The following is a 17,186-nucleotide window of genomic DNA, read 5'->3' on the forward strand; positions in this document are numbered from 1 at the left end:
ACTGCTCTCACTAAACAGCAGGATCATGGATTACTGAAGCTTAGAATAGCTTAAACATTGTCGAGGACTTCAGTGAGCGACTACATTTCCCATGGGGGTTACAGTTAGATAGTGACTTCTCAGCATCTCAGTAAAGAATTCCAATGCCCTTYGGAAGGTAATATCTGCAGTTTAAGAAGAGTTTAACCTCACAAGAATTCAATCTTAGCGGCACTGTTCTGAACAGAGTAACTAGAAAAAAATGATTTTTTAATTTATTGAACAAAGCACTTACCAGTCTAGCAGATCATTCACTATCATTACTATTCTGTTAGTCTTTTGGATAGCATAGAAATATGCGGGGTCATGGTATTCCATAGGAAATGAGAACAGCAGATGAACTAGCTGATGAACAATCTCTTCTCTGCTATCTTCTGTTTTTCAGCAGAGATCCCCAAATTTAGAAATGTAATGTCTCTTTCTCCATGGGACCATTCTGCCCTTACACACAGGAGTTCTGGTTCTAACCCAAATCAATAGAGGTGGCAACACACTTATTGAATTTTGACCCTAGAAGACAAACGATGCCTTGTTTCATCTGAGAAAACTGGGAAATAGGATGGTTTTGAAGTCTTCCATCTGGAGAACCTCTGCACCAGGAAATAACCTAAACTTAAATAACTTGAAGCTCTAAGTGAGTTAAAGTTATTATGAAGCACGGGGTGAGCACTGAGTRTTAGTAAAAGATGAACATCTTTGGATGATGTTGTGGGTTCATGGWCCTGCAGCTCTTTGCAAAGCCGCATCTGTACCGGAATGAGTATAACTCACACTTTTTCAAAGGCACAGCAGCGCTGAAGGGGTGAAGATTTTTCAAAAAGATCATATTTCCAGGGACTGTCATTCTTCTCCACATCCCTGGTCAGCATTGCCCTTCAGAAAGCATTGCTTGGCATTAAGAGAATAAATATTCTCATCTGTTCAAGAATTTATTTCATCCAGTGCCCTATTCTCAGCACTAGATGAAAGAAATGCTTGGAGAAAATGGCTTCAGCAAGCAAACAGCACGAGGCAGCCCCTYCGTTGCTCTATCTTTCACAGTAAACTGTTACCTTAAATGCTATTTTTACGCATTTTGAACTCCAACACTACACACACCACTCCGTTCTGAGAATGTCTAAATTTAGAAAACACATTTTTTCTGTAGTGACAATGTTATTATCTGTTTGTATAGTACTTGTTTGATTTGTATAGCTCTGCTTAATAATTTTGCTGATCCAAAAGGAGAAGCAACAATTACTTTTTATATGCCACAATGAAAATAGTTGTGACCTTCAAGTATGGTAGTACATATTTAATGGGTACTATGAGAATATAGTTTTCATCATGAAATCACCAATTTCTCTCACATGAATTTCCAAGCTCCCTGTTTGATCAAAGAGTACGATGGTGCTAACAAATACTCAAGGCCCAGACCTTGAAACAATTACACTCAATAGCACTTMAATTTCACAAATAGCAGTTCCTGGATGCTAACATATTTCAGCATGCAAGTAATGCGGTTAGAAATCTAGCTGTACAATCCAGGTCAGACCAAACCTATAAACAATACTCAGTTAATTTTCTTTTTAATATAATATTCACTCTTCCATAATATCAAATACAAAGAAGATAGGACCTTTAAACCTTTCTGAGCTTCTTAAATACATATTCAGAAGCATAGTTCAAGCCACAGCTATACCCATAGGAATGAGTATGTTTTATACATATTTTTTGCTAGGAATACAGAAGAATCTGTGTAGCTCTAAACCTGTGTCACACTGTGTCATGCTTCACTCAAGCAAGCCATCTATTGTGTATGCCATGCTAAGTACAGTTCTAGTCCTCTCAATTAGCATTTCAGCAACTGATTTAGCACAGTGCGTGCTTTAAGCTGAGACTATTTTTATCTTTGTTGGCCCCATATTTGAAAATGTCACAGTTTGCTCCTCGCTCCACTGTACTTAACTGATGGAATACTTGCACTTATAACAACATAGTATCTCAAACATTTCAAATCTCACGATTCATAGATTTTTACCCTAGCTGCAACTGTTTATTTTTAAGTTATCATTTGTATTTCACATCTAGAAGCCCAAATAGTGAAGCGACCCTTTTGTAACTGGTTCTATATGAACACACAAGAGAAAATCTAAAAGCTCTCAGAGGCAGAGACTGTCTAAATGGACAAAACAAAGAAAGGCAAGAATTTTCTAAGGGTCACATGACAGATCAATGGCAGAGATGCAAATCAAGTTTTCTGCTAATCCTTCCTCCATCTACTAAACAATAGTTTATTTTCAGTTAAAGAAAGCTAAACAAAACTCATTGATAAAGCAGAAAAATATATGCTCTTTAACAGAACAGTTGCAAAGAAAGTGTCTAGTGGTTCTTCAGGTTACTGACAGGAGTAGGTGACAGACTAAGAATGAAGTATTATTAAAGGTGTCTCTAAGGTTAAAGCAACATGCTATTGCACAGGAGCCACAATGAGCTTTGAAATGATGACATATTAATGAAAAAAAAGAGAACACAACTCATTCAAATTCAGTGGCTATTTGCATATGACTACTACAGTCTTCACATGATGTAAAATACTGCAGTATACAATACTTGATTACATTCTTCATATGAGTTAACCACATCTTCCTGTGACAGGTGCATAACCAGTGGATCAAATTTGGTGTATCAACAGTTACTATGATTTTGTTCTTGGTTAATAAAATATTTATATTTCCAGGAGATTTTGTTGTACACAATATTCCCTTTACAGCAGTAGCATATTTTTTAACAAATTCTTACATAATGAATAAAAATCCTTTATCTACTAGTTTAAATATAGATGTGATTACTTTTGTAGACTTGATACTGTAATTCAAATACCTTCATGAGTCTCAAAACTATTTCTACATACCAAAATGGCATATCTGTTAATAATGCAATACTGGCTTCAGTGAAGAGAGCTGTCTGTCATATACACATTCATATTATATTAAAAAAAAAAAACATGTAAAACCACCTTCATGTTGCAAAGTCTACTGCTGAACTGTTATGAAATGTCAGGACAAGGGCTGCCTGTGCAACTTTAATTGAGATCCCATTTTCCCTGTATTAAAGGGTTTGTGCGATCTCACAGAGTATTTTTGCATTTCATTTCAATCACAAAAGTATGGTGTTCAGTAAGAAACTACCCAATGTCTTTCCTCTCCAGGTATGCTCTTGACATAATACAAAAATACATTTCCTCAAAAATGACTCAAATACTTCTGCTGAAATTTCCCAAGTGAAATTTTCCCTGAATGACTCCAGAAGTGGTTCCTTAAGAGTTCATAATGGGGCAGATACCCAGCTCAAATAGTTAAAGTTCCTAAAAGCAATATACAAATGGAAAAGGAAAGGGGATCTTGCCATAGAAAGTATCAAGCAGTATTTAGTACATATGAAATCATCATCTCCACTGGTACCAACACAAATATTTTTCAAGATTGAATTGCAATTTAAAATAATCAGCTTACCTGACCAGAAAGCGATGTAGTCCAACATCAAAACATCTGTAAGAAAAGATTCAGACTTAAATATTTAAAAATACTGCCATCTTGAGTATTATACAAAGACACMATTTCAAAATAATCAATAACATATATGATAATTATGAATTACTAGCATTCATAAAACAGAAGCAAGAAAACATATAGTGTACAATTCCCTTTAATTTATACAATGACATACATGAATTTAAGATGATATCATATGGAAGGATTTAGATTCACTAAAATGAAACCACAGAACTTCCTTATCTGAATGTTTCTTCAATAAAGCAATAACATTCAGAGTAAACTCATATTTACACTTTCAGTAAGTTATACTATATATTGTTACTTGAAAGAATTATCTTAATCAACCCCATGACCAGTGGGTCTGTATGCTTCCCATCTTATACACGCAGGCAGATCCATTATACTATTCTTTCTCTTTACTTGTTCCATACTGTACTAAAAAACAAGGGATTCCTTTGATTATTCTATATCATGCAAAGAATAAAACAGAGCCCTTATGTCTCCCTTTTTCAGATACACATAACATACTAAAAAGCAGGTCTTGCAAGTGCTTTCTTCTCAGATCTGGTAAGAGAAATAACCAAAGACTTTTGACAGCAGGTACAAGTTAGATCACAATAAGGGACAAGAATTGTGCTTGAAAACTTCAAGACTCTAACATACATTGACACTTTAAYGCCAATGGTTCTTCCCATTTTCTGCATTTCCTCCATAGCTCAGCCAGTTCAAGAATCAAACTCATGAACTAGGTATTAGCAAATCCTTAACACTACAGGAAGACTAAGCATTCGCTGATTCCCCAACCTACCCAATATCTAAATGTGGGGGCTTTTTGCATGGTGAGAGGAAGCGTTTAGAGACTACCAGTATAATCCCAGATTAATTGTGCGCATAATGGCACAAGAGGAAAATGTAAATGTCTTATTTCCAGTGCTGAACTTACTCAGAACCAGGCTTACTCACTGTACACAATCTGAAAACATTTTAACAAATACTAAGCTCTTGAGCAGCCTTTTTCAAAAAGACTAATTGGACTCTGAGTACACGATTTTATGTTAATAGTACTGCTCACAGTGCCCTACTTCCTACATGAAACAGCAAGAGAAATCATCAGATATTGTTATTAATGACATCCTGGTAACAACAGATACATAACGAGCTGTAGAAATTCTAGAAGTTAATCGGAAAAGAATTTCTACTGAGTCATTGGTGTGGAGAAGTGGGAAGCAAGATTCTCTTTCCATCATAAGGCAAGTTTTAAAAAAGATTCTGCCAAGGATATGAACATGGCCATCATTAAATCTACTTTCCTAGAAGTATTCCCCATTTATATTAGTGTGTAACTATATTATGTGAAGCATACCCTATTGTTATTCTGTACTCCTGCTGCTTGGATATAGACTGTAATTTGGCTTCCACTCTTCACTGAAACACTTCTAGTGTTATACAGGAAAAGCCTTCTGTTTCAGTTTTGTCCCCAGTCCAGATTTATCATGCTGAAAACCTTTGTATCTAGGACCAAACACTTTTATTTGTGCTAGGATGGGAGGAGCGGAAATGTATAGCTCCAGAGAAGAGCTGTATGTTAAACAGTTATATTGGACTTTTAAGACAAACGTATCTTTTCAACTAATACTGACTACCTGGCATGGCAATTACCAAGTCTACTAGCATCTTTTTTTTTCCCTGTAACTGTATCTCATGAAGAGACATAACAACTGAGTTTGTTGTTAATCTGTGGATAAAGATGTGRACCATAAAAATATCATGGCTTCTGACATCTAATTGAAAGCTGATGGACTGGGCAGAGAATGAGCATGGACATTGCATGGTCCTGCCCACTTGCGATGTTCAAAACAGCACTGAAGTACATTGTGGTGGCTAAATCCACASAGAGAGAAGCAATTTATTAAAACAAATTAAAAGGGAGGAAAAAAGATCAGAACTTCACTTCATATAAATCATATAGTAGATGTACCCACACCACTATTCCTCAGTTCGATCTTGTACTGATATATTTCAGTTGACTACCTAAGATTCTGAATTGTCAACAGGGCAAAGTAGTAGTAAATAGAAGAAATAACTTCATTATAATCAACAGAATTGTGAGAACATACAATAACGTCAAAGCATGGGCCTAGATCTTAATTCAAGAAAATTGGGTAGTTTTAAAAACAATATTGAACAATCTCCATTTGGGAATGGGAGAACTAGACGTAGTACATAAAGGTACAGATACTGGGTCCACCCTCTTCTAAGCACCTAGAATAAGGACAAAGACCATCAAGATACACAGACTGAAAAGCTGGGATTCCAGGAGGCCGATTCTAACAAACACTACCACAGACACTTTGAACTGTTCTGCTTATTGCATGYTTAATGTACATTCTGCATTTGAGTCTACAAGAAAGTGAACTGAAAATACAATGAAAAAGCAAGGGAAACAGATTTGTTCATTCTTAGAGGTAAATAAGTTAAAAAGAGGGACCATGTAGTTTGAAAGYTGGGGGAAAGATAGCACATTTATAAGTCTAAAAAGAAAACTGGTAATCACACTGCATTTGTATTAGTAATTGCATAAATATCCTTTCAACATAGGAATCTACCTATCAGGCATTGCAGGGTGTCCCCCCGCAACAAACTTGGATAGAATTAAACCTGCCACATTATGTAGATACACGATTGTCTACATCTTATAAAATGCACTCATATTTACTTGAAACTGCAACAGAATTTATAATCAACCTCACACAGCTTGTTCAATGCTGAGCTCTACTGCAAAACACTGCATTTGTTTGGTAGCCCTTGCCGTCTTAGGGTACCTCAGCTACGAGAAGCAATTCTATGAACACTTTTTGAAATCCTATAAACACGCAAACGATTTTCTGCGAGAAAAATTTCAATTAAAACCTGTTCAAACATCAGCAATGCAATATATTGTTTTGAATTTTAGAGATATACTGGGTAAGATCTAGTTTATGAAAATAACAAGTCTTTTCGAACAGGCATTGGAACAATAAAGGGGAGATGAATTCATTACATAGTCACGTTATTTACTGCAGACAATTTGATAGCTACTTTCTTTATAAAAATATCTCTAATTCTGTTCATCTGAATGGTGGAAATTCTGAATCACAGTTTTGTTCTGTAGGCAACTTCAGTGCACTTGTTAAGACTAAAAGTTCTACCTACTAATACATTTCAACAGAAGAGTACACATATAATCCTTAATAATCTAATTAATCTTCTCCCAGTATGTTGACTAGAATTCAGAGTGACCAGCATCAAAACCAACAAGGCTTTTTTCCAAAATATAATCTTTGAAATCTGTCTGCAAGCATACATCTTTATCCTTAAGATAGAGATGATTCACAAAACTGCAGTTTCTGATTTGAAAGCTAAAGACATAATGCAACAAGCTGCCTCCAAATTTACATTCAGCGCAAAGTTTAGAAAAAAAAGCCCCATTAYGTAGACAAGATATGAAAAAGCAGAAACGTGTTGGTATGAACCTCAGTCAGTGGCAATAGCACATTCACTGAAAATGCAATGGTGATGATTCCCAGGGAGAAAGTACACAGACATTTTTTGTTCCATGGATATAAAAGGCACATATACATATCTGAAAACCAAACGAGCAAAACAGAGATGAGTTTGTTTATGGTCATGCTTTCCACAAAGTTATGCCTTCCTTTAGCTGAAGTTTAAACTCAGGGTCCTTAACAGCAGGGTTTGGTGACATCTTAACACACTATGAATTCAGTGAAATTATGTCTGCTTACATTAGTTGAGGATCCTACCCCATATTTATCTAAATTAAAATTAATACTTATTAGCTGCGTTAGAGACCATGTATTGAGATTCCATTGTGCTGGCCAGAGGACCCCATCTCACTCACTACAAGACTTGACTCAGAGCTGACTCCCAATGATTTACAGCATTGGGTAACACTCAAAGATAAAGAAATTTCAGTACCAAGCAARTGTCAGGATCATACGAATCAATCTAAAGGTAACCTCATTACTGATACCATTTCTTTACTAGTCTAATTGCAGTTATTTGAGTTATTTGAGATTTTATTTTGTATACATATATATACACATACACACATATACATGTATGTATATGTATACGTGTGTATATACACATATACATACACATACATTTAAACACCTGCTGAAAAGAAACAATTACAACCTTGCTTTTCATCAGTCTCCCCTTAAGACTGATGGATTTATGTTATTCCTGGAAGAAATCACAACAAGGAATGCATCACGGAGCATAATCTGAGAAGCGTTTGGCTAACCACGCACTTCAGCAAAGAAGCAGATTTAAGCAGATGGAACGTCATCATTATGTAAATGCACAGACATGCATAGACTGAAGACAGGACACTTAAAAATAAAGAAGTGAGAGCTAATTATCATCTCATTTAGCCCAAGATAAAATGAAGAGTTACTGTCCTGAAATCAGATGTAGTACAAAAAAAAACAAAAAAAAAAAAACAAAAAACACCCCACATTCTCTAAAGAGAAAGAAATATTTTTTTCACTACAAACTAAACACCCTAACCATGTCACTTACATGCAGTCTGGGGCGGGGGCGGGGGGGTGGGGGGCCTGGAGTACCTTGTGATCTCTCTTGTTGCTTATCCGTCTGTACCTCCACAGGGAATGGGAAAATGGGCAAATATTCTTATTCTAGCATGTGAAAAAATTTGATTTTTTGCATATGTATGATAGCATAAATGAAAGACATGGCCAGTCTTAAAACTAGCTCTTACTCAAATCCATTCAACTCTTACTCTCTGTTACCAGATACAGTGTACTATGTGAGTGAAGTATAGATTTAGAAAAAATTAGAAAACATCACATCACTTCTTCTGTGTTGGGAATATAATAGGCAAGATACCAAGACTGGCATATATTCAAAACTTTTACTGAACTCAAAATAACTGCAGACGTTAGCCATATACATGGAAAATAAAGATACGTATGACAAGGACAGGACAGAAGGAGAGCTACATCAAGGGCTAGGATCAGGTATATTCTGCATGGTTTTGATCAGGTGAAAAATCCTTCATTCTTACAATACCAGTACTTCATAATTCTGAACATCCTGAACTAGAATCACCCATGTTCTCAAAAATGTAAGTATTTCTATTTAAGGTTATTTTTAAGATTATTTTTTATAATCTTAAATTATAAAATTTGAGAATCGAGATCATTTGTTTATTTGTGCCAGCTCTCTCACAGACTTGTAAACCATTTCTGCTGCAACTAATACACAATTTGACAACAAATTGTGCAGCATACAGACAAGAGTAAGGCATCATTCTAACTTTGTGTCCTACTTTCAAAACAAAGGATCTGGAAGTACTCAAAGGTGGGTAGTTTGCCACTTATTATGGTTCCAAAACTCTCTCTACCCTTCTGGTCATTCATTGTCTCTTAAAATTAGTTGTTGCAGTGTTTCCAGCCATGGATATCAAACCCTTCCTACTACAAATGTGGCTAAAGTTCATGTCAGAAAGTCTAACTTAATCATTTATCCTCAGAGGTACCTAGTACCTCAGATTTACTGAAGAACAGCATTGGCAAAACCAGTACTTCCATTAGCTATCTTTGCAAATAACCCTGGGAGTTTTGTGGGTAAGTTGCTAAGAGCCTCTGTGCACCAGAACACTTTGTGCCAGAGACTGAAGAGTTACTGGGTGACAGCTGCTCTCACTGACACAATGCTCTTAAGTTGCTTCACTGTCCCTCTTTCTCAAGGAATGCCTTAAAGCAGTGATTTCCAAAAGGCTATATAAACAATAGACAATTTCCTTGATAGATGCCCCATCATTTAACCGTTCTAAACTACTTTGCCTGCCTCTTCTATATTTGCTAATCTTTCTTCCAATTTTACCTGTGGCAACCTCCTTAATTGGCAATCCTCAAATGACAGAACAGTTGAGGTTGAAAGGCATCTCTGGAGATCATCTAGTCCAACCCCTCTGCTTAAGCAGGGAATAATAAAGGCTTCCAAATTATGAATAAATACAAATGTGCTACATAATTCTGCAGCATGCTTTAGAGTCTTGTCTGAATAATAAGATGACTATAAGGAAAGTGGATATAAAACCTGGGTTTATTAAGGTCGATTGTTTAATGTGTTGATTAATGAACKGTAAAACATTGCTCAAGTAACCACCAGAGGGGTTATGCTGACTAGGTGGAATAAATATTTTCTAAGTAATGAGTAGTACCAACTCCATCATCATTATTAAATAAARACCTGGGAAATCCATCCATATTTTTAAAAGACACTATTGCGCATGGATTCAGACTTGGTTTCACGTAAACTTGCAGAAAACAACACCTTCATAGCAAAACTTGTCTGYTCAATGAGAAACACCACACTTATTTACAAGTGAATGCCATCCACCATGGCAGGATACACTACTCGGAAAGCAGATGCTCAACTTAAAATCATGAAAATTAAATTGTCTTAGAAAATACATTACAGTTGAATTACAGTCATGTTATGGTGAACTGTGGCTGCATATGTACTTTAAGATTTTGTCCACTTACATAGTTATGGAATCAGGAACAAATATGCATATGCAGTTTTTAGGCATCCTTTCAAGATAAATAACAACAAACTATCTTTTCCTACTCAGAAACAAAACATCTCAATCCTTACTATCTAACATACAACAAAACAAAGTCTGTCTCAGCCAGCTGAGAAAATACATGATAAATAGAATTCAACATTCTTTTAAACATCAAGATCTRAGAGCATGCTTGAGCCTAGATCTCAAGCTTCAAGGGACTGTTTTTTGTTTGTGAGCGTTGAGTTTAAGCTTAAACCATCTACAATGCAGCAAACTAGTAGTGGCAGTTTTCTTTTTTCTTTTGTCTCAATGAAATARATGTAACTAAAAGGGGGGAAAAGATATTTGAAAGAAAAAACATGAATACCATCAAATGCTTTTGTATCATGTGTTTGACAGGCAATTTTTTGTTATAGTAATAATAAGCTGGACTTTTATACAAAGACACTTTTAGCATATTCTCTGATACTTGCTTTAGAACATACTGGAATTTTAACACTTTGTTTTCAGATAAAACACTTCAAATTCCTGTTCCCTTGAGGGAATGATTCAGCAACATTGAGTTGCTTTTTGGTTTCCTACACTATTAGAACAACCAAGACTGYCACTGTGTTCCATACATTCCGGATGTCTCCATCCGGAGCTCCTGCTCTGTGCTCTACACTTCTTTGACACCAATGCAGGAGATATTTAAGCACAAGGAAGCCTTACTTCACAGAACAGTACTAATAAAAACTGGTAGATAGTCCTGATGATTTCAAGACTGAACAGGGTAAACTCTAAACTTTCCACTTGCAGCAAAGTATTTCCTGCATGGAGTTGCCAGGAGAAGATACAGTTTCTATATCTATGAAAATGGTGGCAATCCACAGTGAAATGCTGACCCAGCTCAAATCAGTGGCAAAACCTTCATTGATTTCAGCTTGAACATAATTGCCCAGCGTGACTCTGGGCATCCTGTACACTGCACGATCAAACTCAGAGGTTTGGCATTTTGTAACAGACATTTACCTCCAAGTAGACAATATTAATATCACCATCCCAAATTTTCATTTCTGGAATTTCAGCTATTAGCTCAGAGCTCAGGTTGAAGACCTGTGTAACAAAAATTATCTACAATAAAATGGCCACAGTTAGGAAGTTCCTTTGTGGACTGCATAAAAGGCTTCATAAACTGCAAGTGGCCTCCAGCCTGCAAATTAGATCCCTGATCTAATTTGTTTTGTTTCATTTCAACAAAAACACTCAACTGATCAGCTGTACCATACCAGAAAGCCTAAGGAAAGTTTTAATGAATTTAAATAGATCTCTTTTAGCAACCTCCAGGCCAGAGAGACAAGTACAACTTTGAACAGGCATCAGTCATTGCTAGTGCTAAAGTAAGATYATACAGACGCCTGGCAGCATAGGAGACTCAAGCCTACAAGTTAGTTCTGGTTTCACACATGTGCCTCATATTGGATCTTGGTGATACACTTCAGCAGATACCTTCTTAAAAACAGCAAATCTCAGCTGTATTCTGTTAATCTCTCTTAGAACCATTCAGAAGAAATATTACTTTAATTTTATATCTTCCCTGGTTCTTCAAAAAGCTCCGGTATTTCATGGAGAGCGCATGAAACCTAATGCCCATAATGTTTGTGACAAACTCCCATAGGGGAAGTTTTCCTTTGGTTTTCCTTTAGTAAGGCTCTTACCATGCAGTGTGTTTGTCCTTTTACTATGAGAGATCCCTATCCTTATTGCAAATGGAACAATAAAATTTATTAATAGCTATTACTCATTTTCTATAGTAGTTGTGAAGAGGCAAAGCACTGTTTACCAAATGTAAGACACTGGAGCAAAAGTAATAATAGTCTGTATTAATRCAGAGCTAACGTCAAATACCATAAAAAATGAACTTCATGGGTGATAAGTGGTAGGTGGTCTTTGAAATTTCCTCATATAGAAAAGGGCTTGGCTTGTTCATTAAAAAAGCTCAGCAATTTCAAATGACAGTAACAAAGCAGTCACTGCACAAATAAATTTGAGCAATTATGCAATTTAGAACAAAGAAGGATTAGGGGGCTTCATCATTGCCTTGTTTTATGTTCTGAAGGGAAAAACAGATTTTTCTCTACTCAAGAGATTTAAGGAGCTTTTTAAAGCTTTAATATAACCAGCAAATTGAGCTGTACAGTAGGTAAGAACTGTAGCATGCACCAATTTAGCTGACGTCAAAAGCAGTTAACTCTACCGTTTGTATCAGTGACAGAATTACTAACAAGTCCAGAACAAAAATGTCTTTCATATATTCAGATGACAAGCTAGCTGAAAATAACACATCATAAAGCAATGCTTGGTTTTAACATAATAACAGCTAATGAAAAATACAGCTAATGAAAATTAGAAAAATCTTATTTTTCTACTTAGAAACAAGTTATTCCACTATTAAAAAATTCTGCAAATAAAACATCCAACTTCTAGATTAGCATCTTATGTATTTTGATATTGACAAGCAGGCCTAATGCTTAAAGGTTATGTTTATATCACACTACACTTGCATGCTTAAAATTCAGCAAGTGAGCATCAGAGTTAGACAAATCTTAATATGAGAACAGGCAAAGAATATTAACCAGTATTCACATGAAGAATTACATAAAGCTAATGGGACTCGTAATTCAAGAAAATTGCCCCATAGAAAACTGACTGCTACTAGAATTTGACCATCTCGATAAACAGGAAAAGTAAATGTTAAAGTATAAATTTAAACAACAAAATACTTTATATGAATGCATGATACGAGTAGCATATTATAAGAGAACTCATATCTGGTAACTTTTTGGTATCTAAATCTTTATAACTAAAATACTCTCATGTAGCAACCTAAAAAGATCTGACAGATTTAATAAAAAGTATATTTGCTACAGTAAGTTAATCACAACTGATTTTTTCCCATCTATTGACAGGTTCTACCATTTTTGTTTCCTACCTCACACAAAGAAAGGTGTGGACAAATATGATTTCCTAGAGCAATCTAGATTTTTCCTTCCCTGCACAAGCAGCCTTTTTCTGCAAGACAGAAGCAAGACAGTTAAAAAAAAAAAAAATCACCAGTTGAATTACTTAAATAGTAATTCACCACCTATTCACCACCATTCAGCCACATTTTATTTATTTGCATTAACTATTTGGAAGTTTTACTAACCTTCTAGTTGAGTAAATATTCTCTACCAATCTTCTTAAGTAACAGTCAGTTAGATACAGCTATGTCACTACTGAACCACTTGCAGCAATAACTAGGCTGATCCCTTGAGAGACCACTTCTTAGGCCCTACCTCTTGCAAGGGTAACTAGGTACCAAGCCTCATCCTTATTAAAGGTTATCTTAAGCATTTGCTTAAGATTTTGCATATTAAGTTATACTGACACTTAACAAAACTTATGTAATTGCTTAAGTCAAAAATTGGTTTCAATACAGGCCTAACAGAAATGTTCAAGTGAAATCCTGCCATCCCTGAATTCAATCAGGGTTTGACAACAGCTTCAGCAATGTCAGAATTTTATTCAGTGTCTTCATCCCTCTATTTCCATTAGGAAATTAAAAATGCCAGTCAGCATGCTACTGTTTACCTTCTTATTCAGAAGCATCTACAAGCACCATACCATCAAATAATTTCATTAGTAGCTTTGTGGTTCTCATTTTCTAACCTGCTCATTGATTTCCATTTGCCAACACAGGCAAAAGGGTAAAAATCCTCATGTCTACAGTACCTGTAACTCTACATGCTGTAAATACAGACTGAAAGGCAGACTTCACTGCTGCTTACCACTGCTGTCAATGGTATCAGAATTTTACCTGTTATGTATTTCCCATCGGGGTTTAAAGAAAAGTTTTTCTGGGGAGAAGAATTAAATTAAGGAATACAAAAAACTGAGAAAGTAAGAGCAAGTTCTATCAACCTCATGTTAAATATTTTTAAATGGTTGTTTAACTAATTTACTTTAAAATCTAATTAAAAGTCTAAAAACCTAATTAAATATAAACAACACAGAATTATGAAATTCAGTTAGACACTTTTCAGAAACTGTAATACTACATTACATCACATATTGAAGCATTAGTCGAATGGAATTATGTGTCATAACTGATCATATTTCCCTCCATAACATAATGGAAATATGTGGATATGTGCATCTTACCTCTATAATCATTACAAATGAGGTGAAAATCTCAAGTGTTATGCAAAGAAATAAATATCAAGAATACTTTTCTCAAGGAAAACAAGACTAATTGAAGTGGTTCCCTGGAATACACTCTCCAAAAGGAATGCAAAAATCTCTGAAGTATCATACTTAACAGATTTAATTGAACAAATATACTACAATACAAAGGGACAGGGGGAGAAGGAAGGGAAAAGGGACTTTATTAATGACCTAGAAGGAGGTATGAAAGGCACCCTCATCAAGTTGGCAGGAAACACCAAACAGGKGGGTAAAGGTACACGTTTGAGGGCAGGCTGCCCCTCAGAGAGATCTACTGAAGAAATGGTACACCATGAAAATCAACATGGAAAAATGCAAACAGCTGCACCTGGGACAAAATAAATCTTGCAATAGCAGCTCTGCCAAAGGGCCCTGGGAGTCCTGATAGACAGGCTAACCATAAGCCAGCAGGGTGCCCTCACAGTGATGAAGGCTAACAGCATATACTGTACTGTATCAACAGCAGTGTAGCCAGTAAATCCAGGGAAGCAAGTACTCCCCTTTATTTGGTATTTGTTAGGACACACTTGGAATAGCATGCCCAGTGCTGAGCTTCTCAATGCAGGAAAGATGGTGATGAACCGGAGCAACTTCAGCAGAAGTCACCAGGACTGTCAGGGCCTGGAGCACTTGTCCTGTGAGGAAAGGCTGAGGCAAGATGAGCTTGCTCAGCCTGGGGAAGAACTGGTTTTTGGAAAACCTAACAGCAGCCTGCCAATATTTACAGGGAGGTTATCCTGAAGATTAAGCCAGAATACCTAACCGTCAGGCTAAAGCCATTGCACATGCAGAAAAAAATACAAGCTTAGTCAAACCAAAACAGAAAACAAGAGCAGATAAACTCTGTAGCCTAGTAACAAGGGCTCTTCTCTGCAAAAGACAGACCTAACTCTAGTTATTCCACAAAGCAGCTGTATATTTTGCATAGGAGTGTACTGCTTAAAAGTACTACAGGAATTATAGGTAGGAAGAATCTACAGAGGCTAGCCTTGTGTTCTACTCTACACCTTATATACCAACAGGAAGAAAAAAGAGTCCTTTCTGTTCTGAAGATCTGGGTAACAGATTCATAAAAATGCATGTAAAAAGCTTCTCAAAAATAAAAACTAAAACTCTTTCTGCTTTGTAAAGTACACTGTCCACATATATGTGAAAATACAAACTTTCCTTGGTAAAATTGTTCCTGTGCATGTTATTTTTGTTACTGATTTGGGATTCAATTCAGTGTACTGGTTGATGGAACACACAAAACAGATCTTACTGACTTTAGTGTATTAATGTTTGTAAAAGAAGGCTTAACTTTGCTCATAGGCATTGAGGTATTCGGGCTTCTGAAGACTTTAGCAATAACTATGTCTTCTATTCATAAGTTTCAATACAATTTCCCCTTAATCACAAGCACTAGGAAATTTCAGCATTGCAGGTATAATTCTATTTAGTCCAACTATGCTTTTTAAATAATCCTTTTCCATATTTAAGAGATGACATCTAAAAACAAGGGGCAGAAAAGAAGTGCTTTAAAAAAATAGAAAGGCTCTGATGTTACTATTTCTTAAAATGAAAGCCAGTAAGGAACTAGATTGCTAGAAACATTTTCGCTTTTCCTAATACAGTGTCTACAACACACTGGACAACTGTTCCTTTGAAAATCAGAGATGCTGGAAATAGGCCAGAAATGACACTCCTAATCTCCAGAGAAAAGGGAGACGCTTAAGTCTGTCTTTCCTTGTCTTGTCTCTCAGTTCCAGCTGCTGGATAAGTCTCGTTAGAGAGCAAGGATTAGAGAGCTTCAGAAAAATAGCCAGCCAGAATTTAACGACAAAACAAATCACCTCAAAATACTTGATCCTCTTGAAGTTGACTGCTAGCCCATTTATAAGAGTTAAACAGAGATTTTCTGTTCATAGCAAAAGTAGACTTGGCCTAGCATACTGATCCCCATGAAGCATCCTCTCCCCAGGCATGAAACACCAGCAAAGCTCCTCCTGCAGGCTTTGCGAAGCAGCCACTGCWGCTACACTCCTTCCCACGCTGAGGCTGGGAGCAGGTCTGAGCCACAGATCTGGGTGCACCAACCGTATCTGTCAGACTCTGACTGATTCTCCACGCTGTTGTGAAGATATGGAGSTCCTTTTTGTTAACTGCCTCCACTTTCCTCATGCAAATCATGCAAGGATTTGCCACCTAACTCACTCGAGGATACCTGCCATGAGAAGGAGTTTATGACCCATCATTCAGTGCCTTTCCTTTTTCCTCTGCAATTACCTCCAAATGACAGATTACAAGATAGCAATTTGCTTTTTATTACTRGCATATAATCAGAGAACTAGATTCACAGGAAAGAAATTCAGGGAGAAATTCTGCTATCTCAAATTTCAGACTATGATGTTTCTGGATAATTTGACTAACAGTAAAAGAATACTATGATATCAAAAAAGAAAGCCAGAGACTTCCACAAGAGTTTGCTACAGTGCAAGTCCTTAACCTTAAAAAGGCATCTACTTCTGAGCCCAGAACTGGGGACGTGTTTGTTTGTGCCAGACACTGGCTATTTGGAAATTTAAGACGACAAGCTTCATGAATAAAACATCAACAGAAACACCTATTTCTAATCTTATTTAAATTTTCTTAATGCTCTCTTATACAAAATCATAGAACAGTTGAGGCTGGAAGACACTCATAAAGATCACCTAGTTTCACCCACAGATCACCCATTGCTTCTCATCCTGATGCTGGGCACCACCAAAAAGAGTCTGGCCCCATTCACT

At 36.3% G+C, this 17,186-nt stretch overlaps 1 protein-coding gene across 2 annotated transcripts in view; it reads right to left on the bottom strand.

Annotated features, from left to right (window-relative positions):
- HHAT (hedgehog acyltransferase) overlaps nucleotides 1–17,186 on the bottom strand; it is a 184,754-nt gene that overhangs the window by 122,210 nt on the left and 45,358 nt on the right. For both annotated transcript variants that reach the window (XM_085315802.1, XM_085315801.1), the window contains exon 9: nucleotides 3,534–3,569. In XM_085315802.1, the coding sequence (XP_085171928.1) occupies nucleotides 3,534–3,569 (36 nt within the window). The remainder of the gene's footprint in view (nucleotides 1–3,533; nucleotides 3,570–17,186) is intronic.

The sequence above is a fragment of the Rhea americana genome, unplaced genomic scaffold, assembly GCF_003343005.1.
Source record: "Rhea americana isolate MKP2758 unplaced genomic scaffold, rheAme1 scaffold_44, whole genome shotgun sequence".
NCBI classification, from domain to species: domain Eukaryota; kingdom Metazoa; phylum Chordata; class Aves; order Rheiformes; family Rheidae; genus Rhea; species Rhea americana.